The 27,979-nt window shown below is 54.4% G+C and overlaps 1 protein-coding gene across 4 annotated transcripts; it reads left to right on the top strand.

Annotated features, from left to right (window-relative positions):
* Nucleotides 1–650: 650 nt before the first annotated feature.
* Nucleotides 651–27,200, top strand: SIGLEC1 (sialic acid binding Ig like lectin 1). 4 transcript variants are annotated; one of them, XM_047771522.1, is made up of 23 exons: nucleotides 651–879; nucleotides 6,972–7,047; nucleotides 7,338–7,697; nucleotides 7,966–8,262; nucleotides 9,777–10,043; nucleotides 10,349–10,603; nucleotides 12,394–12,693; nucleotides 13,333–13,587; nucleotides 14,849–15,184; nucleotides 15,453–15,707; nucleotides 15,920–16,222; nucleotides 18,081–18,341; nucleotides 18,504–18,815; nucleotides 19,534–19,788; nucleotides 20,380–20,649; nucleotides 20,739–20,990; nucleotides 21,304–21,606; nucleotides 22,246–22,506; nucleotides 24,001–24,303; nucleotides 24,551–24,653; nucleotides 24,958–25,045; nucleotides 25,682–25,824; nucleotides 25,916–27,200. In XM_047771522.1, the coding sequence occupies exons 1-22, from the start codon at nucleotides 691–693 to the stop codon at nucleotides 25,787–25,789; spliced, it is 5,409 nt and encodes a 1,802-aa protein (XP_047627478.1). In that variant the 5' UTR covers nucleotides 651–690; the 3' UTR covers nucleotides 25,790–25,824; nucleotides 25,916–27,200. The 4 variants fall into 4 exon arrangements, with proteins under 4 accessions (XP_047627478.1, XP_047627477.1, XP_047627474.1 ...); XM_047771521.1 differs by having other exon boundaries at nucleotides 13,330–13,587; nucleotides 25,682–25,816; XM_047771518.1 differs by having other exon boundaries at nucleotides 13,330–13,587.
* Nucleotides 27,201–27,979: the final 779 nt, after the last annotated feature.

The following is a 27,979-nucleotide window of genomic DNA, read 5'->3' as shown; positions in this document are numbered from 1 at the left end:
CTTTCAGTGGGGGTGGGTGGGGGAGGGACAGCAGGGAAGGGGGAGAGGGATTAGAAACACTCCTCTGGCTGAGGATGGGGCTCCCGTGTCCCTCACAACTAGAGTCTGCTCCTGGGAGGTTGTTCCCAGAATAGCCAGGTACAAGAGGGATGCTGGGAAGCTCCCAAAGGCCTTGGAAAATCCACACCTTGGCCTGGGTGCCCAGTTATACTCCCTGACCCCAGGCTGGGCTTGTCTCCTTCCCCCTTCTTCCTCCCTCAGACTCCCTCAAAAGCCAAGTGGGGAGTTCCCGTCTTGGCGCAGTGGAACCATGAGGTTGTGGGTTCAATCCCTGGCCTTGCTCAGTGGGTTTAGGATCCGGCGTTGCCGTGAGCTGTGGTGTAGGTCTCAGACATGGCTCGGATCCTGCATTTGCTGAGGCTGTGGTGTAGGCCGGCAGCTGTAGCTCCGATTCGACCCCTGGCCTGGGAACCTCCATATGCTGCACCACGGCCCTAACAAGCAAAAAAAAAAAAAAAAAAAAAAAAAAGCCAAGTGGCCCCCAAAGAGAGGGGTATAGACGTGGCTGGCCAACAGGACCCCTCAGTTCCCATTCCTGCCTGGCCCTAGGTCCCACTTCTGCTTGTTCAAGTTCCAGAGTCCCAGGCTTCGCCAGGGCCTTCCCCTGCCTTGGAGGTCTTTCCTGTCTTGATGTTGCAAGGCTGGCTGCTTCCTCCACGACTAGCCTCCAAGAGAGCTGAGATTTGGGGAAAAGAGGAAGTGACCCTGGAGGCTGGGTCTCTTCTCCTGGAGAGCCGGAGGTGCCGCGAGCTCCTGACCCTCCTCCCGTCCTTCTCGCCAGCGGTTCGCCAGTCTGCCGCCACTTCCCCTGTGCAGCAGGTACTCCCATCCCTGGACCTGGAGGGCATGCAGAAGCTTAGGATCAGGACTGGGCTGAGAGTTGCTGGGGGACCTCTGGGTGTCCAAGACCAAGACAGCAATCCAGGCTTCGCTCCTAACTCAGATCCCTGCATGATCCCAAATTTTCCCCAACTCACATCCCAATCCTCATCCTAACCATCATCCCGACTCCTGCCCCACCCAGCCCTCGTACTCACCCCAACCCTGCCTCACCCTCTGTTGCATCACCCCCCCCCCAGCTGATTAGTATTCATCCTCTGCATCCAGCCCTGGTCCTGACCTGCACCCTCACCCAACCCCATCACTCTCAACCTTCACTGAACTCTAACTCCATTCCAAATCACAGCCTAGCCATCACCACCACCCCATCCCAACTGCAGCCCAACTCTCACCTTCCCGTCATTTCACTTCATTGGTCACCCCTTCACTCATCTGAGCAAAGGTCCTGCACCATCCAGCAGAGTTTGGGGGAAGGGGCGCTCAGGCTAAGAGCTTTTACAGCCAGATTAAATAATGTGATACGGGAGTTCCCGCCGTGGCATAGTGGGTTAAGAATCCGACTGTAGCAGCTTGGGTCGCTGCGGAGGCAGGTTGCATTCCTGGCCCGGCGCAGTGGGTTAAAGGATCGGGCGTTGCCACAGCTGTGGCGTAGGTCACAGGTCACAGCTGTAGCTCAGATTCAATCCCTGGCCCAGGGCCCTTCCACATGCCATGGGTGCAGCCGTAACAAAAAAGAATGAGATGTGAAATTTCCACTGCCCATTTCGAAGCCAACAGACCTCATTTATGGATTACTTGGCTTTCCCAATAAAATGAGCAGCCTATGTTTGGGGCTTTCCACTTTTATGAAGCTAATGTACTCCTGGAATTGTCCATCTGAACTTGGCTTCTGATCTGTGGAGCAGAGCACCCCCTATTTCCCTCCTTCTCCAACCTGAATAGGGAAGTTAGGGAGAAGCCTGGGTACGAGGAAATAGAAACTGAACCCTGCACCCGGGCACAGCTGCTTGCAGTGAAACTGCCCTTGTCCTTCCTTTTCCAGGCCTGACTTGGCCTCTAGGATCAGAGGTCAGGGACTCTCGGCCCCAGCCTGCCCTCCCAGACAGCCTGGGACAGTTGGTCTCACGTACACTTTACCCGCTCACTCGCTCTCACCGAGGCAGCAAACATGCGTGCCAGCCATGTGCCAGGCCACCCCAACCCTGCCCTGAGGCAGTATATACTGGTTCCAAGAATGGGATTTTAAACTGTCTTCAGAGCACCCAAGACTTGAGGTGTGAGGATGAACTGGGGAATCATGCCTTCTCAGTGGTCCTTGCTTAAGGCCTGCCATGCTCCCTGTGCCCAGTACTGCCACCCCTTCCCCAGGACTAAAATCATCCCTCCACTGCCAGGGGTGCTGGGTGCCCACCAGGACCCAGCTCACCCAAGCTCTAGGGGCACCTAGCCTTCAAGACTAGTCTTTAAGCAGGGACAAGGGGCTCCCTTCCTGTCGATCTTCTTGCCTTCTCTCTCTCTCCTTTTTTTTTTTTTTTATTTATCTTTTTGCCATTTCTTGGGGGCACTCCCTTGGCATATGGAGGTTCCCAGGCTAGGGGTCTAATCGGAGCTGTAGCCACCAGTCTACACCAGAGCCACAGCAACGCGGGATCTGAGCCGCGGCTGCAACCTACACTAACCACTGCGCCATGACAGGAACTCCTTGCCTTCTCTTTTTTCCAGGAAAGTTCTCTGGGTTGAGGCTGGTCTTTGGGGTGGAACAGACTGAGCCAATAAGCTGGACTCTGGTGGGACAACCCCCTGGGTACTGGGGCTGGGCTAAGTATAGGTGACACCCATGTAATGGAATTTGGGGCGGTTCTAGAAAGAGTCCTCTCGAAAATCCCTGCTCCTTTCTGGGGTCAGTGTGTCAAAACTCCCACCATTCCTCCTGTAGGTTCAGCACTGGCCTTTCCAGGGCCCCGAATGGGAACAGTGGGTGAGTTGGGGACATGGCACTGGTGATGTCTCAGCTATAGAGGGAGCCGATCCTGATGCCCACTGTAGCTCTGGGCCCCGGGGTCACACCAGCCTCCAAACGTGTCCAGCAGGCTGCCACTCAGTCTAGCATCAGGCCACAGCATCCGGGTTGTGGTGCCCAGCCTGGCCAGCATGATCCTCTCCTGTGGCCAAGGACCAGGTGTGGAGGGTCTGGATACATCTTCCTGGGAGAGGAGCAGGACTAGAACTGCTCCAAGAACTGAGGATAAGGAGTTCCCACTGTGGGCAGCGGGTTAAGTATCCAGCATTGCCACAGCTATGGTGTAGGTTGCAGCTGCGGCTCAGATTCAGTCCCCAGCCCAGGAACTTCTATAGGTCACAGATGTAGCAAAAAACAAAAACAAACAAAAAAACCCAAACCAAACAACCAATCAAAAAAACTCCCCCAAAACCAACCGAGGACGAGCCACCGGGCCTCAGCAAATGACCAGATCTGTCTGCAGGAGTAGCCCAGCCAGGGGCCCAGATTCCCTGAGAACAAGGCTCTGCCTGGCTTTCCCACAGCTCCGCCTTTGCTTATGCTCCCTCCTCCCCTCGTATTTGGCTGAGTAGGGCATCATCATCCCTGCAGGTGATTCAGGCCCCATCCCGACCTGGGTGTCTGTTCAGCCTCTCCCCAGGTGTGAACTCTGGTAGCCACCAGAATCAGCCCCCCCCCCAGGCTGGGGGCTGAGAGATGTCATGTGTTTCCTGTCTCCACATCCAGCCTCCCCAGACCCCTCCCTTCACTGCAGAGTCAGCGCTTAGGAGCAGGGAGGATTGCAAAGTTGGCAACATGTGTTTTGTACGTGTATGTGGTAAAATATACATAAGATAACGTTTCTTGTTTTCACCACTTTTAAGTGTGCAATTCAGTGGCATTAAATACAGTCATGATATGGTGTAACCATCATTACCGTTTATTCCCAGAACTTTTTCATCATCCAAAATAGAGACTCTATACCTATTAAACACTAACTTCCTAGTCCCTCCTCTCTTCAGCCCCTGGTAACCTCTATTCTACTTTCTCTATGAATTTGCCTATTCGAGGCATCTCATGTACATAGACTCATAAAACATTTACTCTTTTGTGCCTGGCTTATTTTACTTAGTACAATGTTTTCATTACTTAGGATCATGACAATGTTGTACATATGTCAGAATTTCTTTCCTTTTGTTCTTTTGTTTGTTTCTTTGCTTTTGCTTTTTAGGGCCGCACTCGTGGCGTATGGAGGTTCCCAGGCTAGGGGTCAAATGGGAGCTACAGCTGCCAGCCTACACCGCAGCCACAGCAACTCGGGATCCAAGCTGCATCTGTGACCTACACAGCTCTCGGCAACACCAGATCCTTAACCCACTGAGCGAGGCCAGGGATCAAACCCACATCCTCATGGATCCTAGTCAGGTTCGTTAACCACTGAGCCACGAAAGGAAGTCCAGAATTTATTCCTTCTTATGGCTGAATAATATTCTATTGCATGGACATACCACATTTTAAAAAATCCATTCATCTGTGGATGGACACTCGGAAACACTAAATGGTTCCACAGGAGCTGCATCATTTTACATTCCCACCAACAGTACACGAATCTTCCATTTTTCCACAGCCTCGCTGACATGTGTTATTTTCTGGTTTTGTTTGTTTGTTTTTTACAGTCATTCTAATGGGTATGAAGTGGTAGCTTATTGTGGTTTTGATTTGCTGGTGACTAATGATGTTGAGCATCTTTTCATGGGTTTATCCGCCATTTGTACATCATCTTGGAGAAATGTCTATACAAATCTGTAGCCTATTTTTTTTTGTCTTTTGTCTTTGTTGTTGTTGTTGTTGTTGTTGCTATTTCTTGGGCCGCTCCCGCGGCACATGGAGGTTCCCAGGCTAGGGGTTGAATCGGAGCCATAGCCACTGGCCTACACCAGAGCCACAGCAACACGGGATCCGAGCTGCGTCTGCAACCTACACCACAGCTCACGGCAACACCGGATCGTTAACCCACTGAGCAAGGGCAGGGACCGAACCCGCAACCTCATGTTTCCTAGTCGGATTCGTTAACCATTGCGCCACGACGGGAACTCCATGTAGCCTATTTTTTGAATTTGGGTTGTTTGGGTTTTTTAGTTGTTGAATTGTAGCAGTTCTTTACATATTCCAAATGGTAATCCCTTATCAGATATTTGGATTTTTTTTTTTTTTTTTTTTTTTTAGGGCTGCAGGTGCAGCATATGGAAGTTCCCAGGCTAGTGGTTGAATCAGAGCTACAGATGCCGGCCTATGCTACAGCCACAGCACCACCAGATCTGAACCATATCTGTGACCTGCACCACAGCTCATGACAATGCCAGATCCTTAACCCACTGAGTGAGGCCAGGGATTGAACCTGCATTCTCATGGATACCAATTGGGTTTGTTTCCACTGAGCCACAATGGAAACTCCCTTTATCAGATATATGATGTGTACGTATTTTTGCCCATTCTGTGGGTTGGCTTTTCACTCTCCTGATATTGTTTTTTTTTTTTTTTGTCTTTTTGCCTTTTCTAGGGCCACTCCTGCGGCATATGGAGGTTCCCAGGCTAGGGGTCTAATCAGAGCTGTAGCCACCGGCCTACGCCAGAGCCACAGCAACGTGGGATCCGAGCCACATCTTCAACCTACACCACAGCTCACGGCAATGCCAGATCCTCAACCCACTGAGTGAGGCCAGGGATCAAACCCACAACCTCATGGTTCCTATTCAGATTCGTTAACCACTGAGCCACGACAGGAGATCCCTGATAGTGTCCTTTGATGCAAAAAGATTTTCATTTTGATTCAGTTCAGTTTATCTATTTTTTCTTTTGTTGCTTGTGTTCTTGGTGTCATACTTAAGAAATCATTGCCTGAAGTTAGGTCATGAAGATTTTCACCCATTTTCTTCTAAGAGTTTTATAGTTTCTGTTATTTGTGTTTCTGGCATCTCTCCCCTTTGGATTCACATCTGTGTCCCCATCCCCATCAAGGGCACTCCATGGTGGAGGGCCTGCCCTCTTGTGCATAGTATAGAGTAGGCTTTTAACTCATGTTTGTGGGATATGTGTTGGGCAGGGTCCTTGTGCTCCCTGCCACACCTAGACTTGCCCCGTCATCAACTTTAAATCCCCAAGAACCACACCCCTCTCTTGCCTGCCACTGAAAGTCCTGGGGGTGCTCTGCCCTGCTGCAGGACAATGTCCTCAGTTCCAGGTCTTGAGAAGTAGGTGCTCACCAGGGACAAGGCAACCACAGAGATGGTTCTGGATTGACTAGAGACCCCAAAAGGGATGTTTTACCTGGAAGCCACCTTGAAGGCTGAATGAGATTTCAGCAAGCAAAGATCATTTTTGGTGATGCCAGACCTGGCCAGCTGGAGAGCCCATGGGCAGACACGACTGGCCCCAGAGTGAGACTGGTCCTAGGGTGACCCCAGGGGGAGAATGGAATGGGGCAGAGCTCAGAGTAGGAAAGGGGGACCTTTCAGGGATGTACTGGGAACCCCATCTCATGGGAAATGGGGAGCCACAGAAGGTTTTCAAGCAGGGGAGGGACTCAAAGGCAGCACTTTGGTATGTGCTCAGTCAAGCCCCATTACACTCTATAGCTGGTAAGGCTGCTGATAGGGAGCAAGTCTTAAGTAAGAAAGCATCATGTGTGCTGGATGCCTTGGAGTAAGTCGCTGGGCCTCTCTGGGCTCCCATTTCTGTTAACATGGGTACAGAGACAGGGCAGGGAAGTGGGGAAACAGAAAGAGCTATTTATCCTTGAGGGGCTGGGAAAGCAGAACTTAGGGTGTGGCCAAGTGACAGAGGACTTTCTGGGGCATGCCATCAAGTGAAGGCATTCCTAGGCACAGCCTGAGCTGGGGAAGTGGGCTCCTGGCTCCCTGCTGGCAGCTGCCCTGCCCTCTCACTGGGTTGGCCAGCGTAGCACGTGGGGAAACAGGACTGGGTTCCCAGCAGGCTCCGAGACCCAGGTACCCTGAGGTTCCCCAGGAGGCTCCTGTGTGCCCTGCCAGCCCACTGTGTGCCACCGTCTTAGGCTCCAGAAGCAGCGCCAGAACCTGCTATGGACTTCCTGCTCCTGCTCCTCCTCCTGGCTTCATCTGCTCTAGCAGGTAAGTTGCTCTGGCCTTTCTCTTCTCACAGGGCCTGGCTCAGCAAGGCCAGCCCTTGGCTGGCCTGGGCACACTAGACTGTGTCTGGTCACAGGTTTAGCTGCTGAGGTTGAAGAAGGGCATGGGGAAGCAGTGACAGGGAGCCATGACCCTCCCTGGGGTGCCCCGTGGGGCTGCATTGCTGAGGACACGGCAGGGTTCGGGGGCCCATCTCGAGCACCTCCTATGTGGCAGATCAGGAGGTGACCCTGGCCTGCATCACACTCCACCCTGTCCTGTCCCTCCCTCAGGCCTGGCCTCGTGGACGGTCTCCACCCCCGAGACCGTGCAGGGCATCAAGGGCTCCTGCCTCATCATCCCCTGCACCTTCGGCTTCCCGGCCAACGTGGAGGTGCCCCATGGCATCACAGCCATCTGGTACTATGACTACTCAGGCAAGCGCCTGGTAGTGAGCCACTCCAGGAACCCGAAGGTGGTGGAGAACCACTTCCAAGGCCGGGCCCTGCTGTTGGGGCAGGTTGAGCAGAGGACGTGCAGCCTGCTGCTGAAGGACCTGCGGCCCCAGGACTCGGGCTCCTATAACTTCCGCTTTGAGATCAGCGAGGGCAACCGCTGGTCAGATATCAAAGGCACAGTGGTCACCGTGACAGGTGAGGAGCAGGGTGGCCCAGACACTGCCTAGACTCCCAGGCCACCCCTGGCCCCACTGGCTCACGGTTCCCATCCTGGTCTGAAAGCCAACCCCAGCCCCAATCTTGGCTGCAGTTCCAGTCCTAGCCCTGTGCCCCCTGGCATTCGCCCCTGTAAACTACTTGCATTCTCCTTCTCCTTGAAGCTCCAGCCTGGAGCCAGGGTTTCCAAGGCAGGAGGGCTCAGGTGTGGTGAACAGGAGTCCCCAGCCTCCTCTCTCATCCTTAGAGGTGCCCAGCATGCCCACCATTACCTTGCCAGCCAAGCTGCATGAGGGCATGGAGGTGGACTTCAACTGCTCCACTCCCTATGTGTGCCCGACGGAGCCGGTCAACCTACAGTGGCAAGGCCAGGATCCCACCCGCTCCGTCACCTCCCACCTCCAGAAGCTTGAGCCCTCGGGCACCAGCCACATGGAGACCCTGCACATGGCCCTGTCCTGGCAGGACCATGGCCGGATCCTGAGCTGCCAGGTCTCAGCAGCCGAACGCAGAATGCAGAAGGAGATTCACCTCCAAGTGCAGTGTGAGTGCATGGGGATGGGGGGACATGCCCTTCCCACTTTGGTGGGGCAGGTGGAGAGTGTTAAGCCCTAAGCACCATGATGAAAGTCTCCCTTTCATCTCCTGAACCTGCAGCCGGGCTGGGCTGAGAACTGGAGACAGAAAAACCAGAGAATTTGGAGTCTGGCAACAGGGGCCCTGGGATTTAGCCCAGCTCTGGAGGAGGCCAGGGAGGAATGGGATCACCCCTTTCCTGCCTCAGGCCACTTGCACACATGACCGGGGTAACATCTGGACGTGGCAAGGAGGCAATAGGAGAAAGCCGGAGTTTTCACTTGATTATGCATCTTCCCATCACAGTAAAAGAGGGCAGCCTGTTCTAGAACCACCACTATACACAGACGTCAGGCTGCTGGCTCCATCATTGACTAGATGAGCAAACTTCAGGCAAGTTCCTTGCCTCTCGGAGCCTCTGTTTTCATATCTGTATAGTGGTAGTAAGAATACATATTTTTCCATCTCACAGGATTGTTATGAAAATTAAGAGTGCTTGGTACCTATTAAGCACTCAAAAATACCAACTTCTTGGAGTTCCCTGGTGTGCAGTGGGTTAAGGACCCAGTGTTGTCACTGCTGTGGCATGGGTTCGATCCCTGGCCCAGGAACTTCTGCATGTCGTGGGGGCAGCCAAAAATATTAGCTCCTATCATTAATTATAATTATAATTATATATTATTAATTATCATTAATTATATAGATTAAGCACTTGAAAACATGAATTTTTATTAGCATAGTTACATAGAGAGAGGCTTTGGAACAAGATTTAAAGACAGGTCATTTCTTCGTATTGTGGACACCCTCCCAGCAAAGGAGTTAACCATTCTTAGAGCTACTACTTTTGGCCCCCTCCATTAGGTGGCGGTTCCTTGTCAACCGCTACCACAAGCCAGGCGAGAAAGCAGTGCGGTGCCCATGACCCTTAAATAGAAGGGAGGGCTATGGGAGGCATCATGAGGCAGAAAACCAAGGACAGCAGTGTAGGCTGGCTGTAGGCCAACCCTTTGCAATATCAGGCTCTCGGTGGAGAAGGAAGGGGTCAGTATTCCTCACAAGGTGGGGAGCAGGGCCTGTCCTGGACAGGGGAACTAGTGGGACTTAAGATTTATCTGGGTGGAATTCCCCTGGTGGCACAGCAGTAACGGACCCCACTAGTACCCATGAGGACAAGAATTCAATCCCTGGCCCCGCTCAGTGGGTTAAGGATCTGGTGCTCCCGTGAGCTGCGGTATAGGTCGCAGATGCGGCTTGGATCTGGTGTTGCTGTGGCTGTGGCATAGGCCGGCAGCTGTAGCTCTGATTGGACCCTTAGCCTGGGAACTTCCATTCGCTGCGTGTGCGGCCCTAAAAGACCCCGATCCGGCAAAAAAAAAGATTTATCTGGATGGGCTTTCTAGGGCAGAGGGTTGAAAGAGGAGAGGGACATGCCCCCTGACCTCCCTGGGCCCTTGCTCAGCATCCCCCCATCATGCCTTGCAGATGCCCCCAAGGGTGTGGAGATCCTTTTCAGCCACTCCGGACGGAACGTCCTTCCAGGTGATCTGGTCACCCTCAGCTGCCAGGTGAATAGCAGCAACCCTCAGGTCAGTTCCGTGCAGTGGGTCAAGGACGGGACGAAGCTCAAAGACCAGAAACGTGTACTGCAGTTGCCCCGGGCAGCCTGGGCTGATGCTGGCGTCTACACCTGCCAAGCCGGGAATGCCATGGGCTCTTCAGTCTCACCCCCGGTCAGCCTCCACGTCTTCAGTGAGTCCTGAAGGAGCCTGGGTCTTGATCAGAGGGCAGTGTTGGGGTTAAGGGAACCAGGCCAAGGCACCTCTGGGGATGCGGGTGGGGAGTCCCAACCCGGCCTCAGACAGGTGACCGCCTGGGATGTCTGGAGGATCCCAGTGAACAGGGCCAAGAGATGCGGAGCCAATCCGAGAGGCGCCTCCGCAGAAGGGGCGGGGCGAAGACTGTGCAGAGCTTAAGGCTGATTGGCTGCAACCCTGAGGGGTTGGGCCTGGAAGTCCTCTGGGTATCCCCCAGGGTGCCCTATGCTGTCCCCACAGTGGCTGAGGTCCAGGTAAGCCCGGCCGGCTCCATCCTGGAGAACCAGACGGTGACGCTGGCCTGCAATACACCTAAGGAAGCGCCCAGCGAGCTGCGCTACAGCTGGTACAAGAACCACGCCCTGCTGGAGGGCTCTCACGGCCGCACCCTCCGGCTGCACTCAGTCACCAGGACGGATTCGGGCTTCTACTTCTGCGAGGTGCAGAACGCCCAGGGCAGAGAGCGCTCTCGCCCTGTCAGCGTGGTGGTCAGCCGTAAGTGAGGGTGGAGGGGCCGGTGGGGAGTCTGGACCTGGGAACTGAGCCAAAAAGTAGGAGGCCCTGCAGGACGTTTGGGGTCCTGGGCCCAGGTGCCCTTGAGCTCACATCTTGGAGAGGCCTTGACCTTCTTGGGCCTCAGTTTCATCCTATTTTTATTACTATTTTTTAAAATTTATTTTGTCTTTGTTTGTTTTGTCTTATCTAGGGCATATGGAGGTTCCCAGGCTAGGGGTCTAACTGGCACTGTAGCCACCTGCCTACGCCACAGCCACAGCAATGCAGGATCCTAGCTGCATCTGTGACCTACACCACAGCTCACGGCAACGCCGGATCCTTAACCCACTGAGTGAGGCCAGGGATCAAACCCGCAACCTCATGGTTCCTAGTCGGATTCATTCACCACTGAGCCACGACAGGAACTCCTATTTATTTTGTCTTTTGTCTTCCCTAGATTCTCCATTTGTTAACATTTTGATACCTTTGCTTTTCTCTCTCTGTGTATTATACGTGTATGTGTGTGTATAGGTGCTCACACATGCATGTATGTGCGTATGTACATATACACATGAAAGTGTGCATACAGGCATACATTTTCTCCACATAAACACATAGACATTTACACTCTCTCTAGCCACATGCATATACACACATGCACTCTATATGTATACACACACACACATGCTATCTATTATCAATCTATCTATCTATTTATCTACCTATATATCTATCAATCCTCCTGAACGTGCAGGCCTAATGCCTCTTTACTCCTTAACTTCTCAGCATGTATTTCCTAAGGTCGTTCTTGTGCATAACTGCAGTACAGTAACTATAGTCAGGAAACTTAACATTGATACCATTGATATAAGACTCTTGTCCAATCCACAACCCACGTTTTAAATTTTACCAGGTGGCCCAACAATGTCCTTTATGGCAATTATTTTTCTGCTCCAGGATTTGGTCTGGGATCCTGCCTTGCATTCAGTTGTCGAGTGTCTTTATCCTCCCTCAGTCTGGGACAGCTCCTAAGTCTCTCCTTGTTTTCCTTGACATTGAATCCCAAAGAGCACAGGCCTGTTGCTCTGTGCTGTCCTCAGTGTGCGTTGATCTGAGTGGGGCAGACTGAGGCTATGCACCTGAGCAGGGACATCGTGGATGTGATGCTGTGTCTGTCTCCCCCTGCATCACAACAGGAGGCACGTGGGGTCTGTTTGTCCCATTGCTGGGAGCATTCACTTTGATCATTTGCTGCAGTGCTGGCCGCTGGCTAGTTTCTCTGTTAGATTTCCCGTCTTTATTTTTATTTCATTTTATGTTTTTAGGGCCACACCTGCGGCATATGGAGGTTCCCAGGCTAGGGGCCGAATTAGAGCTATAGCCACTGGCCTATGCCACAGCCACAGCAATGCCAGATCCGAGTTGGATCTGTAGCCTACACCACAGCTCACAGCAACACCAGATCCTTAACCCACTGAGCAAGGCCAGGGATTGAACCTGTGTTCTCATGGATACTAGTCAGATTCGTTTCTGCTGAGCCACGACAAGAACTCTAGTTTTCCCGTCTTTAAAATGGGGTCCCTGGAGCCCCATTCTCAGGGTTGCCACAAGGATTGAGTAGGATGGCAGGGCAATTTACCCAGTTCAGGGACAGGCACTCAGGAGCCATTGGGGTGCCCCCTTTCTCAGGGCATTATGGGACAAAAATGGGTGCAGGGGTCATAGGCTATAAAGGGAGATCCAGGAGTGCCCCTGTTGAGAGTGACAGGCCTTCCTTCATCCCCACGCAGACCCACCCCTCACCCCGGACCTAACTGCCTTCCTGGAGACACAGGCGGGGCTGGTGGGCATCCTCCAGTGCTCTGTGGTCAGCGAGCCCCCAGCTACTCTGGTGTTGTCACACGGGGGCCTCATCTTGGCCTCTACCTCCGGGGAGGGTGACCACAGCCCACGCTTCAGTGTCGCCTCTGCCCCCAACTCCCTGCGCCTGGAGATTCAAGACCTGGGGCCAACAGACAGTGGGGAATACATATGCTCAGCCAGCAGTTCTCTTGGGAATGCGTCCTCCACTCTGGACTTCCATGCCAATGGTAAGACGGCCACAGCAGGGCTAGTGGAGGGAGCCTCAGGAGGTCTGTTCTGCCCCCTCCTCCTGGGAGTCCAGACACCTCAACCAAGGGCCTGAACTAGCTGTCTAGAAAAAAGGAATATCAAAGATCTGAGCTGTACCGTCATCCCAGGCTCAGAGGTTCCTAGAAGTCAAGGCAAAAAGGGGAACATGGTTGATTGCATTATTCCTTTTGTGCCCATTCTGACTCTGAACTTGGAAGGTTCCTCGATATGCATTTATTTGTTTTTAAGTTATTGAACATTTGGGGGCAGACTCTGTGCTGGAGTCTTCTAGTTCTTGGTGCATGTGCTGCTCTCCCCTCCTTCTGAGACAGGCAGAGCTAACCAATCAAGCCAGGTTTTTAACATAAGCCTGGGATTGGGCTCAGAATCCTTCTCAATCATGCTGCAGCCAGCTACGACCAATTAGATCCAAATAGGCATTCAAAGCCAAACTCTCCTGATCATTGAGAGATTCACAGAGCTGATGTAATGAAGCTCAGACCTCCCTACAATTGTATGGGGAGAGGGGAACCCTGGCGGGCTTCCTGCAGTGGGGGGCATGGAACCGCAGATGTGTGGGGGAGCTGAGCCTCCCTCTCTCCCTCTCCTGCCAGCAGCCCGCCTCCTCATCAGCCCAGCAGCAGAGGTGGTGGAAGGGCAGGTGGTGACACTGAGCTGCAGGAGCAGCCTGAGCCTGATGCCTGACACCCGTTTTTCCTGGTACCGGAACGGGGCCCTGCTTCTCGAGGGGCCCAGCAGCAGCCTCCTGCTCCCAGCAGCCTCCAGCACAGATGCCGGCTCATACCACTGCAGGGCCCAGAACAGCCACAGCGCCAGCGGGCCCTCCTCACCTGCTGTTCTCACCGTGCTCTGTGAGTAGCCAGCCTGCCAGCCGTGCCTGCTAGGGGGAGGGTCAGCCCCCACCTCCTCCAGGCCCTCCTGACTCTGCCCTGCCTGGGGGTCTTGATGAGGAAGGCAGCCCAGGCCACCCAGAGCTGAAATTTTTTTGTTTTGTTTTGTTTTGCTTTTTTTTGAGGGCTACACCCGAGGCATGTGGAGGTTCCCAGGCTAGGGGTAAATTGGAGATGCTGCCGCCAGCCTACACCACAGCCACACCAGATCCTAGCCACGTCTGCGACTTATACCACAGCTCATGGCAACGCCGGATTCTTAACCCACTGATTGAGGCCAGGGGTTGAACACACAACCTCGTGGTTCTTAGTCAGATTTGTTTCCACTGCGCCATGGTGGGAACTCCCAGAGCTGAAATTTGGAGAACAAGCCTGGGGCTTTCTCTTCCTCTCTGCATCCCATTTCCCCATCCCAGTCCCATCAGGGCCCTGCCTCCAGCCTCAAGCCCATCATGGACACCAGGTCCAAGCTTTGTCCTCCTAAGCTGGGCCTGGGACATCATACTCCTATATCTATGCCCACACCCCATAAGCTGCAGCCTCACAGGCACAGACATGAAGGCAGAGCCTCCTGTACAGGGACTGCATCCCATCAAGGGTGGATGCTCCCGAGGGGCTGACCAATGCTCCAGACACACTTAGCTGTCAGAAAGCCTTTGCTGACATGTAGGAGCGATGTCTGGCAACTATCAGTAAGGGCATGTGACTTTTGGGGGTTTTCTAGGTATCACATGGGGGCCTTGGCTGATGGCTGTCTTTCACCAACCATCTCCAGAAGCTTCTAGGAAAAGGGAGTTTTAGGCATTATCCATTATCACCAGAGATGGCTTGGGGATCAGAGAGAAGAAGCAGAGAGGATCTCGGGGGAAAGGTTGGGGTGCGGAGTGGGAGCAGAGAGCAGGACTCCTAGGGATTGCCGTATGGGCGTCCTGCCCAGGAGCACACGGAGGTTATGCAAGGTGGCTGCTGGCCCACACGGTGCCTCTGTCCAGGTTGGAAGATGGAATTCCTTCCTCTGGGAAGACTCAGTCCAGCACTAGGGCAGAGCTTAGCACAAGAGGCATGGGCTGAGGTCCTCCTACCCTGGTCTGGTTGTCCTTGCGCAGTGCACAGCCTGAACAGCTGTTTGCTCAGTGTGTTCTAGAAGTTAACTAGCCTTGCATGGACCTATGGGACCTTGGCAGAGGCCATGGGATGAGTGCCCATGCTCCTCTCCCGACAGACGCCCCACGCCAGCCCGTGTTCACTGCCCAGCTGGACCCTGATACTGCAGGAGCTGGGGCTGGACGCCAAGGCCTCCTCTTGTGCCGTGTGGACAGCGACCCCCCAGCCCAGCTGCAGCTGCTCCACAGGGGCCATGTTGTGGCCTCTTCTCTGTCATGGGGGGGCGGCTGCTGCACCTGCGGAGGCTGTTTCCAACGCATGAAGGTCACCAAAGCACCCAACCTACTGCGTGTAGAGATCCGAGACCCGGTGCTGGAGGACGAGGGTGTGTACCTGTGCGAGGCCAGCAGCTCCCTGGGCAACGCCTCCGCCTCTGCAACTTTGGATGCCCAGGGTGAGTCAGGGCAGTGAGCAGGCTGCTCCAGGTCAGGGGCCGGGACTCAGGACCCTATTCCTCTGCAGCCCCCACCTCTGAGGAGAGCCCATGGGGTGAAACCACCTCCCATTAGTGATAGTATTTGCTGTCCTCCCCCTGCCCCGTGGGCACCCCGAAGGGTTTCCTTCCCACCCTTTCCCAGGCAGGGAGGCTGGACCACTGGGGCCCCAGGGGAAGCCGTCAAGGTGAGACCTGTCTCAGTAAGCCTGTGCTGCCTGCTCTCCAGCCACTGTCCTGGTCATCACACCATCACACACGCTGCAGGAAGGCATTGAAGCCAACCTGACTTGCAACGTGAGCCGTGAAGCCAGCGGCCCTGCCAACTTCTCCTGGTTCCGAGATGGGGCGCTATGGGCCCAGGGCCCCCTGGACACCGTGACGCTGCTACCTGTGGCCAGAACTGATGCTGCCCTCTATGCTTGCCGCATCCTCACCGAGGCTGGTGCTGGCCTCTCCACCCCTGTGGCCCTGAATGTGCTCTGTGGGTGACGGGCAAGGGCAGATTTGGGCCCTCGGAGGCTGGAGGGGGTGGTCTGGGGGAATCAGGGCCAAGGTTGGGTTTGGAGAGGCAAGAACATGGCTTGGGGAAGAGCAGGTGCAGGTCTATACCAAGTGTAGAGTGGCATGGGGAGTGGCAGCTGAAAGGTGGTGAGCTGGGCTGGGGGTGGCCTGAGTGTCCCACTGTCCCTGCAGATCCCCCCGATCCTCCAAAGCTGTCAGCCCTCCTGGACGTGGACCAGGGCCACACGGCTGTGTTCGTCTGTACTGTGGACAGTCGCCCTCTTGCCCAGTTGGCCCTGTTCCGTGGGGAACACCTCCTGGCCACCAGCTCGGCACTCCGGCTCCCCCCTCATGGCCGTCTCCAGGCCAAAGCCTCGGCCAACTCCTTGCAGCTAGAGGTCCGAGACTTGAGCCTTGGGGACTCTGGCAGCTACCGCTGTGAGGCCACCAACATCCTTGGATCAGCCAACACTTCTCTTACCTTCCAGGTCCGAGGTAAGTGTCAGTCCTCCGAAGCTGTGGTGGACCCATGCAGCCTGGGGCCTTTCTGCATATTTATGTATAGGTTGTAGCATACGCATACAAATTGAGTATATACACATATGTATGCAAATACATATATAACATATGCATATGAATAATTTAAATTCCTCATTTATCTATCTATCTATGTATATTCCAGATGCATGTGGAAGTTCCTGGGCCAGGGATCGGACTCACACCACAGTGGTGACCCAAGCCACTGGAGTGACAATGCTGGATCCTTAACCCACTGTGTCACAAGGGAACTCCTCATGTATTCTTTTATTTTTTTGTCTTTTTAGGGCTGCACCTGCGGCATATGGAAGTTCCCAGGCTATGGAGGTCGATTCAGAGCTGCAGCTACCGGCCTATGCCATAGCCATAGCAATGCCAGATCCGAACAGCATCTGCGACCTACACCACAGCTTACAGCAACACCAGATCCTTAACCCACTGAGCTAAGCCAGGGATCGAACCCGCGACCTCATGGTTCCTAGTCGGATTCGTTAACCACTGTGCCACGACGGGAACTCCACATATGGCATTTCTATTTGCACTTTTTTGAGGAACCTCCATACTGTTGTCCACAGTGGCTGCACCATAGGGAGGATTTTTACAGAAGGTCCTACCGTAGAGCACAGGGAGCGATATTCAGTATCCTGTAATAAACCATCATGGAAAAGAAAAGAATCCTTCCTTAAGTGAATAAGCCAATAATGCTGCAAAGACTGAAGAAAACCATGTTTTCTTCTCCCATAATGACAAATCCCAATTTTTGAATGTTTTCCTTGGGCCTTTGTCCTGCATATCTTTTCCTATTCACAGGCGGGAAAACTGAGGTCAGGGGAGTTCCCATTGTAGCTCAGCGGTTATGAACCCAACTAGCATCCATGAGGACTTGGGTTTGATCCCTGGCCTCATTCAGTGGGTTAAGGATCCAGCATTGCTGTCAGCTGTGGTGTAAGTTGCAGACATGGCTCAGATCTGTCATTGCTGGGGCTGTGGTCTAGGCTGGCAGCTGCAGCTCTGATTGGGCCCCTAGCCTGGGAACTTTCATATGCTGCGGGTTTGGCCCTAAAAAGACAAAAATTAAAAAATTTAAAAAATAAAAAACAACTGAGGTCAGAGTTTTAGGAGCTTTCTCATGCTTACATGACTAACAGGGGGCCTTGCTAGCTCTGGACTCACTTGGTGCTGGTCCCTGATCACCGCTTGGGCTATTCCTCCGTCTTATCCCCCCACCCTGGTCCTCTCCTGCCTCAGACCCAGTGGACATTAGGGTCTGCCCTTTGCCCAGTCATGGGCTGTCATGACTTGCAGGTTGGGTGCAGAGTGGAGCCGGAAAGAGCTGGAGAGAACTCAAGATCACACAGCTACTAACATCCCTGCCCACGTTCTCCGTCCCCATGATCAGGACAATGGCCCCCGACATGACCTAAATCCCTACCACTTCAGTGCTTTATGGGATCAAACCAATATGTGACAAACGCTAACATGTGCAGGTGCTACGCCTGGCACTTGGGTTACAGGTCACTCCAGCTGGGCCCTGGGGAGGCTCACCCTGAGGGTGGTAGATTGACTGACAAAGCAAAACCATAACTTAAGGTGGTGAACAGCGAGGGCCATATGGGATCCAGGGCAGGGGAGTCAGGTGCAGGACAGGGAGGGCCATGGAGCCGCAGTGGAGCCCTCAGCCTTAGTCTGGTGGGGGAGCTGTAGCTCCGGGACCCAGGGATGGGGTCTTGCCGGCCTTGTGTGGACACACATGCGGTCCCAGACTGGGGGAGGGGATGGCACAGGGCCCTCACACACTCTTGGTTTCTCTCTGCAGGAGCCTGGGTCCGGGTGTCACCATCGCCTGAGCTCCAGGAGGGCCAGGCTGTGGTCCTGAGCTGCCAGGTACCCATAGGGGTCCTGGAGGGGACCACATATCGTTGGTATCGGGATGGCCAGCCCCTCCAGGAGTCCACTTCGGCCACGCTCCGTTTTGCAGCCATAACTCTGAGCCAGGCTGGAGCCTACCATTGCCAAGCCCAAGCTCCAGGCTCAGCCACCACAGACCTGGCTGCCCCTGTCAGCCTCCACGTGACCTGTAAGCACTGTCACCCACTCCATGTCTTGGGAGATGAGGGTATGGCTGGGGAAGGGGATGCTGAGCCCTTGGTCCTGGGCTCTGCCTTTGAGAGAGCACCCTAGATGAGGGACCACCTGGCCAGGCCCTGACCCGGCCCTGACCCATCCCTGCCTTGGATAGATGCACCTCTCCAGGCCACACTCACCACCCTGATGGACTCAGGCCTCGGGCGACTGGGCCTCCTTCTGTGCCGTGTGAACAGTGACCCTCCTGCCCAGCTCCGACTGCTCCATGGGAGCCGTCTCGTGGCCTCTACTCTACAAGGTGTGGAGGAGCTTGCAGGCAGCTCTCCCCGCCTACAGGTGGCCACAGCCCCCAACACGCTGCGCCTGGAGATCCACAATGCAGTGCTGGAGGATGAAGGCGTCTACACCTGCGAGGCCACCAACACCCTGGGTCAGACCTTGGCCTCAGCCACCTTCGATGCCCAGGGTGAGTGTGTGCATGAGTGGCTCCTTTAGGAGAAGAGGAGGTTGGAGAGGGTTCTGGAAGCCTGTGGGACAGGCAGAAGGGCTGAACATAGGATAGTCAGCATTCCTACCTTTCATAAGGGCAGGAGTCTCCAGACTTGGGTATCATTGAAGAGCCATTTTTAAAACCAGAATTTTTCATGGATAAAACCAATCAGAAGGATGCACTCTTGTCGTGGCTCAGCAGTAACAAGCCCGACTAGCATCCATGAGGACGTGGGTTTGATCCCTGGCATCGTTCAGTGGGTTAAGGATCTGGCATTGCCATGAGCTGTGATGTAGGTCACAGATGCAGCTCGGATCCCACATTGCTGTGGCTGTGGTGTAGGCCAGCATCTGTAGCTTGGATTCAACCCCTAGCCTGGGAACTTCCCTATGCTGCAGATGCAGCCCTAAAAAGCAGAACAAACAAACAAAAAACCCCAAACCACAAACTAATCAGAAGGGGGCACTCAAGGAGATGCTACAGCAGGGCAGGGTGCCCTCTGCCAGGGTCAGAACTCAGGGCACTCCAGGGCTCTGCAGAACTCTGCTTGGGTACCTGACAGATGATGAGCCGTTTCCCAGGCTCCGTCTCTGAGCCCCACTTCCAGGTGGGTCACCTGTGTCTCCCAGAGGCCAGCGGGCTCCTCACCCTCGTGGAGATGGGTGGCTTGCTTCACACAGCTTTCTCTCCCCAGCTATGAGAGTGCAGGTGTGGCCCAATGCCACCGTGCAAGAGGGGCAGCTGGTGAACCTGACCTGCCTTGTATGGACCACGCACCTGGCCCAGCTCACCTACACGTGGTACCGAGACCAGCAGCAGCTCCCAGGTGCTGCCCACTCCATCCTCCTGCCCAATGTCACTGTCACAGATGCCGCCTCCTACCGCTGTGGCATATTGATCCCTGGCCAGGCACTCCGCCTCTCCAGACCTGTCGCCCTGGATGTCCTCTGTGAGTGTGGTTGGATGCAGGGTGGAGCTGGGAGGAATGACAACAGCTTAAAGGGGTCAGGGCATGGCCAGAGCCCCATAGGCATCCACGCCAGGAGCTCGGTCCCCAATCAGCTGATGGGGCCCTGGACAAGGAGCATTAGAGTTGGGGGCAATGGAGCAGAGGAACAGTGCCCCGGATTGGGCAAGTATTAACCCATGGGGTGGGCAGCCAAGGCCCTCTCATTTGTTTTTGTTTTGTTTCTTTATTTTTTGTCTTTTTGCCATTCCTAGGGCCGCTCCCGTGGCATATGGAGGTTCCCGGCTAGGGGTCTAATCGGAGCTATAGCCGCCAGCCTACACCAGAGCCACAGCCACGCGGGATCCAAGCCGCATCTGCAACCTACACCACAGCTCACAGCAATGCCGGATCCTTAACCCACTGAGCAAGGCCAGGGATCGAACCCACAACCTCATGGTTCCTAGTCAGATTTGCTAACCACTGAGCCACGATGGGAACTCCCAGGCCCTCCTGGCTTGAATGCCACCTGCAAGCTGGCCTCCTCATGGCTGTGCTCTCTGAACTCCCTCTACGCTGCTCGTCCTCCCATAGATGCACCCCGCAGACTGCGCCTGACCCATCTCTTGGAGAGCCGTGGTGGGCAGCTGGCCGTGGTGCTGTGCACTGTGGACAGTCGCCCAGCTGCCCAGCTGACCCTCAGCCATGCTGGCCGCCTCCTGGCCTCCTCAACCGCAGCCTCTGTCCCCAACACCCTGCGCCTGGAGCTGTGGGAGCCCCGGCCCAGTGATGAGGGTCTCTACAGCTGCTCGGCCCGCAGTCCTCTGGGCCAGGCCAACACATCCCTGGAGCTGCGGCTAGAGGGTGAGTCAGGGCCCTAGCCACGCCCACCATGGGTGGGATCAGCTGTGGTGCCTGGCTGGGCTCAGCTGACCCTGGTCTTCTTGGTACAGGCGTGCAGGTGACACTGGCTCCATCGGCCACTGTGCCGGAGGGGACCCCTGTCACAGTGACCTGTGAAGACCCTGCTGCCCGCCCACCCACCCTCTATGTCTGGTACCACAACAGCCGTTGGCTGCAGGAGGGGTCGGCTGCCTCCCTCTCGTTTCCAGAGGCTACACGGGCTCATGCGGGCGCCTATACCTGCCAGGTCCAGGATGCCCAGGGCACACGCATCTCCCAGCCCGCAGCACTGCACATCCTCTGTGAGCAAGGGTCTTTGGCTGGGGGCACCCAGGGTGGATGGAGGGTGCTCCTGGGCCCTAGTGCAGGTGGACAGAGGACTGCAGTAAACCTGGAATGGGCACTTGGGGAAAGAAGGACATAGGTGATGAGGAAAGAGACCCTTGGGCCCTGTGAACCCTAGGAGCACTCTGCCCACAGACTAGTGAGAAGCTGTCACTCCCAGGAAGTGACCATTTTCCCAGAGGCTTTAGCCTTACCAGTGCCAGGCGGTGGGCAATGGACAGCACAGTGTTTCCAAGCAAGGCCCTCAACTCTGCCCTGTCCTGCCCCCAGATGCCCCTCGGGATGCTGTCCTTTCCTCCTTCTGGGACTCAAGGGCCAGCCCTATGGCTGTGGTACAGTGCACTGTGGACAGCGAGCCACCTGCCGAGATGACCCTGTCCCATGATGGCAAGGTGCTGGCCACCAGCCATGGGGTCCACGGCTTAGCAGTGGGGACAGGCCATGTCCAGGTGGCCCGCAACGCCCTGCAGCTGCGGGTGCAGAATGTGCCCTCACGTGACAAGGACACCTACGTCTGCATGGCCCGCAACTCCTTGGGCTCAGTCAGCACCATGGGGCAGCTGCAGCCAGAAGGTGAGCAGGCTGGGGCGGGGGGAGGGGGCAGAAGGGGAGCAGGGACTGTGGGGTTGGGGTCCATGTGAGCATCAGGGCTTGCAAAGGGGGAGCTGGCTGGCCTGATCTGATGGAGAGGGGGTGGGCACTGCCCAGCCTGAGGTGGGAAATGGCCTGGCCCTTGGAGAGCTCCCTGCAAGGGGTGGGGTGGAGGTACGACAATGCCCAAGAGGAGCTTGGGTGCAGGGGAGACATAGCCCCCCTCCCTGCCACCGCAGAGCCCAGTCTGAGGGTGGGAGCACAGACCTGCCCTGGGGAAGCCTGGGATGGGAAGAGAGACGCAGCTCTACCCTCAGGGAGCCCAGTCTGAGGAATGAGGTGCAGCCCCACCCTTGGGGAATCCAATCTGAGGGCCAGACACAGCCTCATCCATCAAAAGTCTGAATTGATGAGAGACAGAGGCACAGCCTTGTCCTGGAGGTCCCCAGGAAGAGCCCTGTTCTTAGTCTGAAGAGGGAGACACATCCTATCTTTGAGAATCGAGATCCCAAGTCAGATCAGGTCTTCCCATCATGCAGAGGCCTCTTAGACACCTGGCTCCTACCCAGGGGCTCCAGGTCCCACAGGCCTACCGATCCCCAACCACCTTTGGTCCTGCAGGTGTGCACGTGGTGGCCGAGCCAGGGCTGGATGTGCCCGAAGGCACAGCGCTGAACCTGAGCTGTCACCTCCCTAGTGGCCCTGGGCACATGGGCAACTCCACCTTTGCTTGGTTCCGGAACGGTCGGCAGCTACACACAGAGTCTGTGCCCACCCTTACCTTCACCCATGTGGCCCGCGCCCAAGCTGGCTTGTACCACTGCCAGGCTGAGCTCCCCGCCGGGGCTGCCACCTCTGCTCCAGTCTTGCTCCGGGTGCTCTGTGAGTGTGACATCCTCCCCCTGCCTCAGTTTCCCCCCATCGCACATGCTCAACTCAGATCTTCCTCCTTTTCTGTCTGCAAAGGGCAAGGACGTCCTAGGTATGGAGTCCTCGGTCGGAGGATTCTCACTGAATCATGTCTGATCTCGTGTATTCCTGTCCTGGCTTCCTTAACTGGGAAACACTAGTCCCCTCTCCTTGGGGACTACAGCAGATAAAGCAGCAGAGTTCCTGGCACACAGGAGGCGCTCATCAACCTTGGTCCCTGACTTTATTCTTCACCAGGGGATTTCCTGCTATGGCAAAGTGGGTTAAGGATGCAGCATTGCCACATTTGTGGTGTAGGTGGTAGCAGCAGCTTGGATTTGATTCCTGGCCAGGGAATTTCCACATGCTGCTGATGCAGCCAAAAAAAAAAAAAAAGTAAATATTCTTCACCAGGACCCCATGCCATATCAGTCAGCTATTGCTGCATAACAAGCCACCCCAAAACTTAGTGCTTAAAACACCCCAAAACTTGGTGCTTAAAATAATGGCTATTTTTATTTGCTCATAATTCTGTGGGTCATAAATTTGGGGTGGACTCAGCTGTGAAATTCCGCTGGGCTCCTCTCATGTGGCTGCAGTTGTCCAGTGGCTGAACTGAGGCTAGATGGTCTAGGAGGGCTTCACCCTCATGGCTGGCAGTGGACTTGGCCACATGTGTCCAGCAGGCTGGCCTTCTCTTCCCACATGGTTATGTTCCAAGAAGAGCAGAAGCTTCAAGGCCCCCTGAGGTCTAGCCATGAAGTCACACAATGTCACTTCTTCTGTCTTCAGAGTGAGTCACAGAATTAAGGAGCAAGAAAACAGGCTTGCTCTCCTATTTTTTTTTCTTTTTTCTTTTTAGGGCCGCAGGTGCAGCATATGGAAGTTCCCAGGCTAGGGGTTGAATTGGAGCTACAGCTGCCAGCCTATACCACAGCAATGCAGAATCCAAGCTGTGTCTGTGACCTACACCACAGCTCATGGCAATGCCAGATCCTTAACCCACTGGGTGAGGCCAGGGATGGAACCCACATCCTCATGGATGCTAGTCGGATTCTTTTCTTCTGTGCCACAATGAGAACTCCCAGCTATCTCTCTCTCTCTTTTTTGTCTTTTTGTCTTTTCTAGGGCCACTCTCGCGGCATATGGAGGTTCCCAGGCTAGGGGTAGAATCAGAGTTGTAGCTGCCGGCCTACACCAGAGCCACAGCAATGCGGGACCCAAGCCGTGTCTGCGACCTACACCACAGCTCATGGCAATGCCAGATCCTTAACCCACTGAGCAAGGCCAGGGATCAAACTTGCAACCTCATGGTTCCTAGTCGGATTCGTTAACCACTGAGCCACGATGGGAACTCTGCAGCTCTCTCTCTTAATAGGAGGAGCAGCAGTCACCTTGCGTGGGGTACAGGGAAGGGAGGAGTTTACGGTTGTTTCTGCAATTACCACACTCCCTCTCCTCCCACAGACCCTCCCAAGACGCCCACCATGACTGTTTTTGTGGAGCCCGAGGGTGGCATCCAGGGCATTCTGGACTGCCGAGTGGACAGTGAGCCCCTAGCCAGCCTGACCCTCCACCTGGGCAGTCGGCTGGTGGCCTCCAGCCAGCCTCAGGCTGCCCCTGCCAAGCCGCACATCCGCGTCTCAGCCAGTCCCAATGCCTTGCGAGTGGACATGGAGGAGCTGAAGCCCAGTGACCAGGGGGAGTATGTGTGCTCGGCCTCCAATGTCCTGGGCTCTGCCTCTGCTGCCACCTACTTCGGAACCAGAGGTGAGGGGGGCTCTGTCCCCCAGGCCACTCTGCACAAAGGCCCAGCTCTCAGGCCCTAAGGCTTCCTTCTGAAATCATCCCTGAGTCCCTTCTGTTGCAATCCACTTGTCTAGTCTATTTTGATAGCCTGAAGCACCTTTGCATGGGGAAGCTGCTGAGAGAAAGTGAAACAGAAGAGGTTTCACCTGGGAGGGAGCCCTGAAGGCTGGAGCCACAGCCACCCCTGAGCCCTGCCCCTGTGTTCCAGCCCTGCATCGCCTGCATCTGTTCCGGCACCTTCTCTGGTTCCTGGGGCTGCTGGCGAGCCTCCTCTTCCTACTGTTGGGCCTGGGGGTCTGGTACGCCTGGAGGTAGGTCTGGAGCTGGGAGGTGGATGGGGTTACGTCATCCTTCTCCCACCCCCCCATGTCCCTCCCACCAAATTCCTAGCTTGTCCCTCTCCTTCCCCCTGCTCCAAATGTGGGAAGCCCTTTGAGAATCATCTCTAAATCTATCATTCTAGAGTTTTCTTCTTTCCTTATCCTGCTCTCCACAAAGCTCCCCACTGCTCTGTGCAGTGAGCAGTCTGGGGCTAAGCTTCTGGGGTTGGGGAGGGGCATCGGGGCAGGCAGGGGGGAGGGGAGAGGCTCTCTGAGTCCACTCTTGCCCTTGCAGACGGGGAAATTTTCACAAGCTGAGAATGGGCGAATATTCAGTAGAGATGGTATCTCAGAAGGAAACCACGCAGATGTCCACTGACCAGGTGAGCACATGCAGACAGAATGCCCGACTAACCTGCTGTGCAGGGCTGGCCCAGAGAGATTACTCTCAATTTTAAGATGGTGCCTGGGGCTAGGGAGAAGCTGGGGAGAGAGCATGGAGACCTAGCGCCCCCGAGAAGATGGGGGAGCCAGACTGTGACTGGGGCAGAGAGCCGTCACGGGCTTGCTGCATGGCTGCCTGAATGACTGGAGCAGACATTCTGAACTGAGCGGCATCATGTCCATCCACTTCCAAGACATATCTTGCAACACAGGGCCCCTACCTGTGTTTTGGGGTCTCTTTTCCCCACTCCCAAGTTTGCATATCACTGCCCATTCAGGGCTGAAAGTCTGGTTCCCCTCCCCCAGGATGTATCCCCTTCTGCAGATAATCCATTTGGTGGGCCAGGGCTCCCAGCACATGCATCTGCTCACCAATCCCCTGGGGACCCCAACCTAAGGCTGGGGACCTGGGGAACTGCCCTTCAGAGTTAGGGGTCTGTTGATAACTGCTCTCAGAGTGCACCAGTGATCAGGTTTATCTCTGCGGGAAGCTCATTGATCCTGATGCAGCCCATATTTGAGACCTCATCCTGTCCTCTGCCCCTGAACTGACCTGTGGCATTGTCTGCCCTCAGGAAGAAGTTACTGGAATCGGTGATGATGCGGGCTCTGTGAACCAGGCGGCATTTGATCCTGCCCACCTCTGTGAAAACAGCTCTACAGCACAGTCTGACTTTTTATGACCTAGCTTCAAACCCCAAGAAAAATGGGTGTGAAGGTTGGAGGTGAACCCCAATCTACCCAGGAGGGTGTTGACCCTGGGGGACGCTGAGGAGAAATGAGTTGATCATGTTGTCTTTCTTTTCTAGGGATCTCATCTCTCCATTTATCTTCCAATGCACTGCCTCTTCACATCTTTCTCCTCCCAGCTCACCCTGGACTTTTGGGATGGATTAGAAGAAGAGCTTTCTACATCCTCACAGGCTGGTCAAGGCACTCAGTACTAGCTAGAATGTAGGCTAGGCTGCTCTAACAAGACCACCCACAGTAATTTCAATGTGAGAAAATTTGTTCTCTTTCTTAATAAGTCTGGGTATATTACGGTGGTTTAAGGTGCTGGAGCTCTGGATCCTTCTATCTTCTTTTTCTCCATCCCTAAAATGTTGCCTTTGATTATGAAGTTCACAATGACCCCATTGTATTCTCACTCTCTCCAGCAAGAGGGAAGAATGGAAGTAAAAGGCATACCCATTCCCACTGAAGACACCCCTCAGGAGTTGCACCAGTCATTTCCACTCAACTTCCTATTGGCTGGAATTTAGTCATATGGCCATTTCAAACTGCAAGGGATTCTGGGAAATGTAGTTTTTATTATATTTCCAAAGGAAGGGAAGACTCATCCCTGAGACTTTTGACAGTGATGAGAAAGTTGCCAGCAGGGTGTTGTCTGTCTCAGTGCCCATCTGCTGAAGGCCAGGGCATGTTCATGGCCATTCTGGTCAAGGGCTTCCTGGAGGAGGTAGTCCCTCTTACACATTAAGACTGAGGAAATCAAGATGTTTTGGTGGTCCCTAAGGAGAAGAAATGCCAGGCAGTTGGGCTGCCTCAACAGGCATCTTGTGCCAGATCTGGCCCCTGGAAGAAGAGGTTTCCCCATTCCTACACTCACTCTCACCCCCACCCCTAACCCCCAGAGAGTGTGGGGAGCAGACATGGCATCAGCATCTTTGTTTCTATTCCAAGTGCATTCCTCTCCATCATCAAGTGAGTTCATATCCTCTTCCTGGTGGCTTGTGCACTAGGGATTGTTAAAATGAACAAGGGTCCCTAAGGAAGAATAATGCACCACGGGGAAGTCAGTGCCTGTGAGGAACCAGTCAGGTGTGCTCGTGACTCCCCTGGTAGCCTGGCAGATGGTGGGAGGAGCAAAGAGCCCGCTGCTGTGGGATTTGAGTTGAGAAATGTGCAGATTCTGGGGAGTTAGCATAGGAGCTAACAGGTTGGGAAGAAATTGGAGGCCAGGTGAGCTTTGTGTAGCTGTAGCTGGACCCTTCCTGGGCCCAGATCCCATTCTTATAAGTGCAAAACTCATCTAATTGTATACTTTAAACCGGTTCCTTTTATGGTATGGAATAAAGTTAATTTAAAAATCCAGAGTAGGAGTTCCTGCTGTGGCACAATGGGATTGGTGGTGTCTTGGGAGCTCTGGGATGCAGTTTTGATCCCCAGCCTGGCAGAGTGGATTAAGGATCCAGTGTTGCTGCAGCTGCAGGGCTTGGATTTGATCCCTGGCCTGGGAACTCCATATGCTAAAGGGTGGCTGAAAAAGAAAAAAAAAAAAATCCAAAGTAATAATAGAATAATACTAATAATCGGAGTTCCCGTTGTGGCGCAGTGGTCAATGAATCCGACTAGGAACCATGAGGTTGTGGGTTCGATCCCTGCTCTTGCTCAGTAGGTTAACAATCTGGCGTTGCCGTGAGCTGTGGTGTAGATTGCAGACGCGGCTCGGATCCCGCGTTGCTGTGGCTCTGGCATAGGTTGGCGGCTACAGCTCCGATTGGACCCCTAGCCTGGGAACCTCCATATGCTTCGGAAGCGGCCCAAAGAAATAGCAAAAAAAAGACAAAAAAAAAAGAATAATACTAATAATCATAGGAATAGTGTAAATGAGACCAGTGTTAGGAAAGATCTCCAAGGCGTGTTAAGAGAAAAAAAAAAAAAAAAAAGTCAAGGTGCAGGAGTTCCCACTGTGGCACTGTGGGTTAAGGATCTGACTTCAGCAGCTCGGGTTGCTGGGGAGGTGTGGGTTCAAGCCTTGGCCTGAAACTTCCATGTGCCATGGGTGCAGCTATTAAGTGAAAAATCAAGGTGCAGGGAGGTTCCTGTTGTGGCTCAGTGGTAATGAACCTAATTAGTATCCATGAGGATTG

Source organism: Phacochoerus africanus, chromosome 3, assembly GCF_016906955.1.
Source record: "Phacochoerus africanus isolate WHEZ1 chromosome 3, ROS_Pafr_v1, whole genome shotgun sequence".
In the NCBI taxonomy this organism is placed as follows: domain Eukaryota; kingdom Metazoa; phylum Chordata; class Mammalia; order Artiodactyla; family Suidae; genus Phacochoerus; species Phacochoerus africanus.
This window is presented reverse-complemented; position numbering and strand designations above follow the sequence as displayed.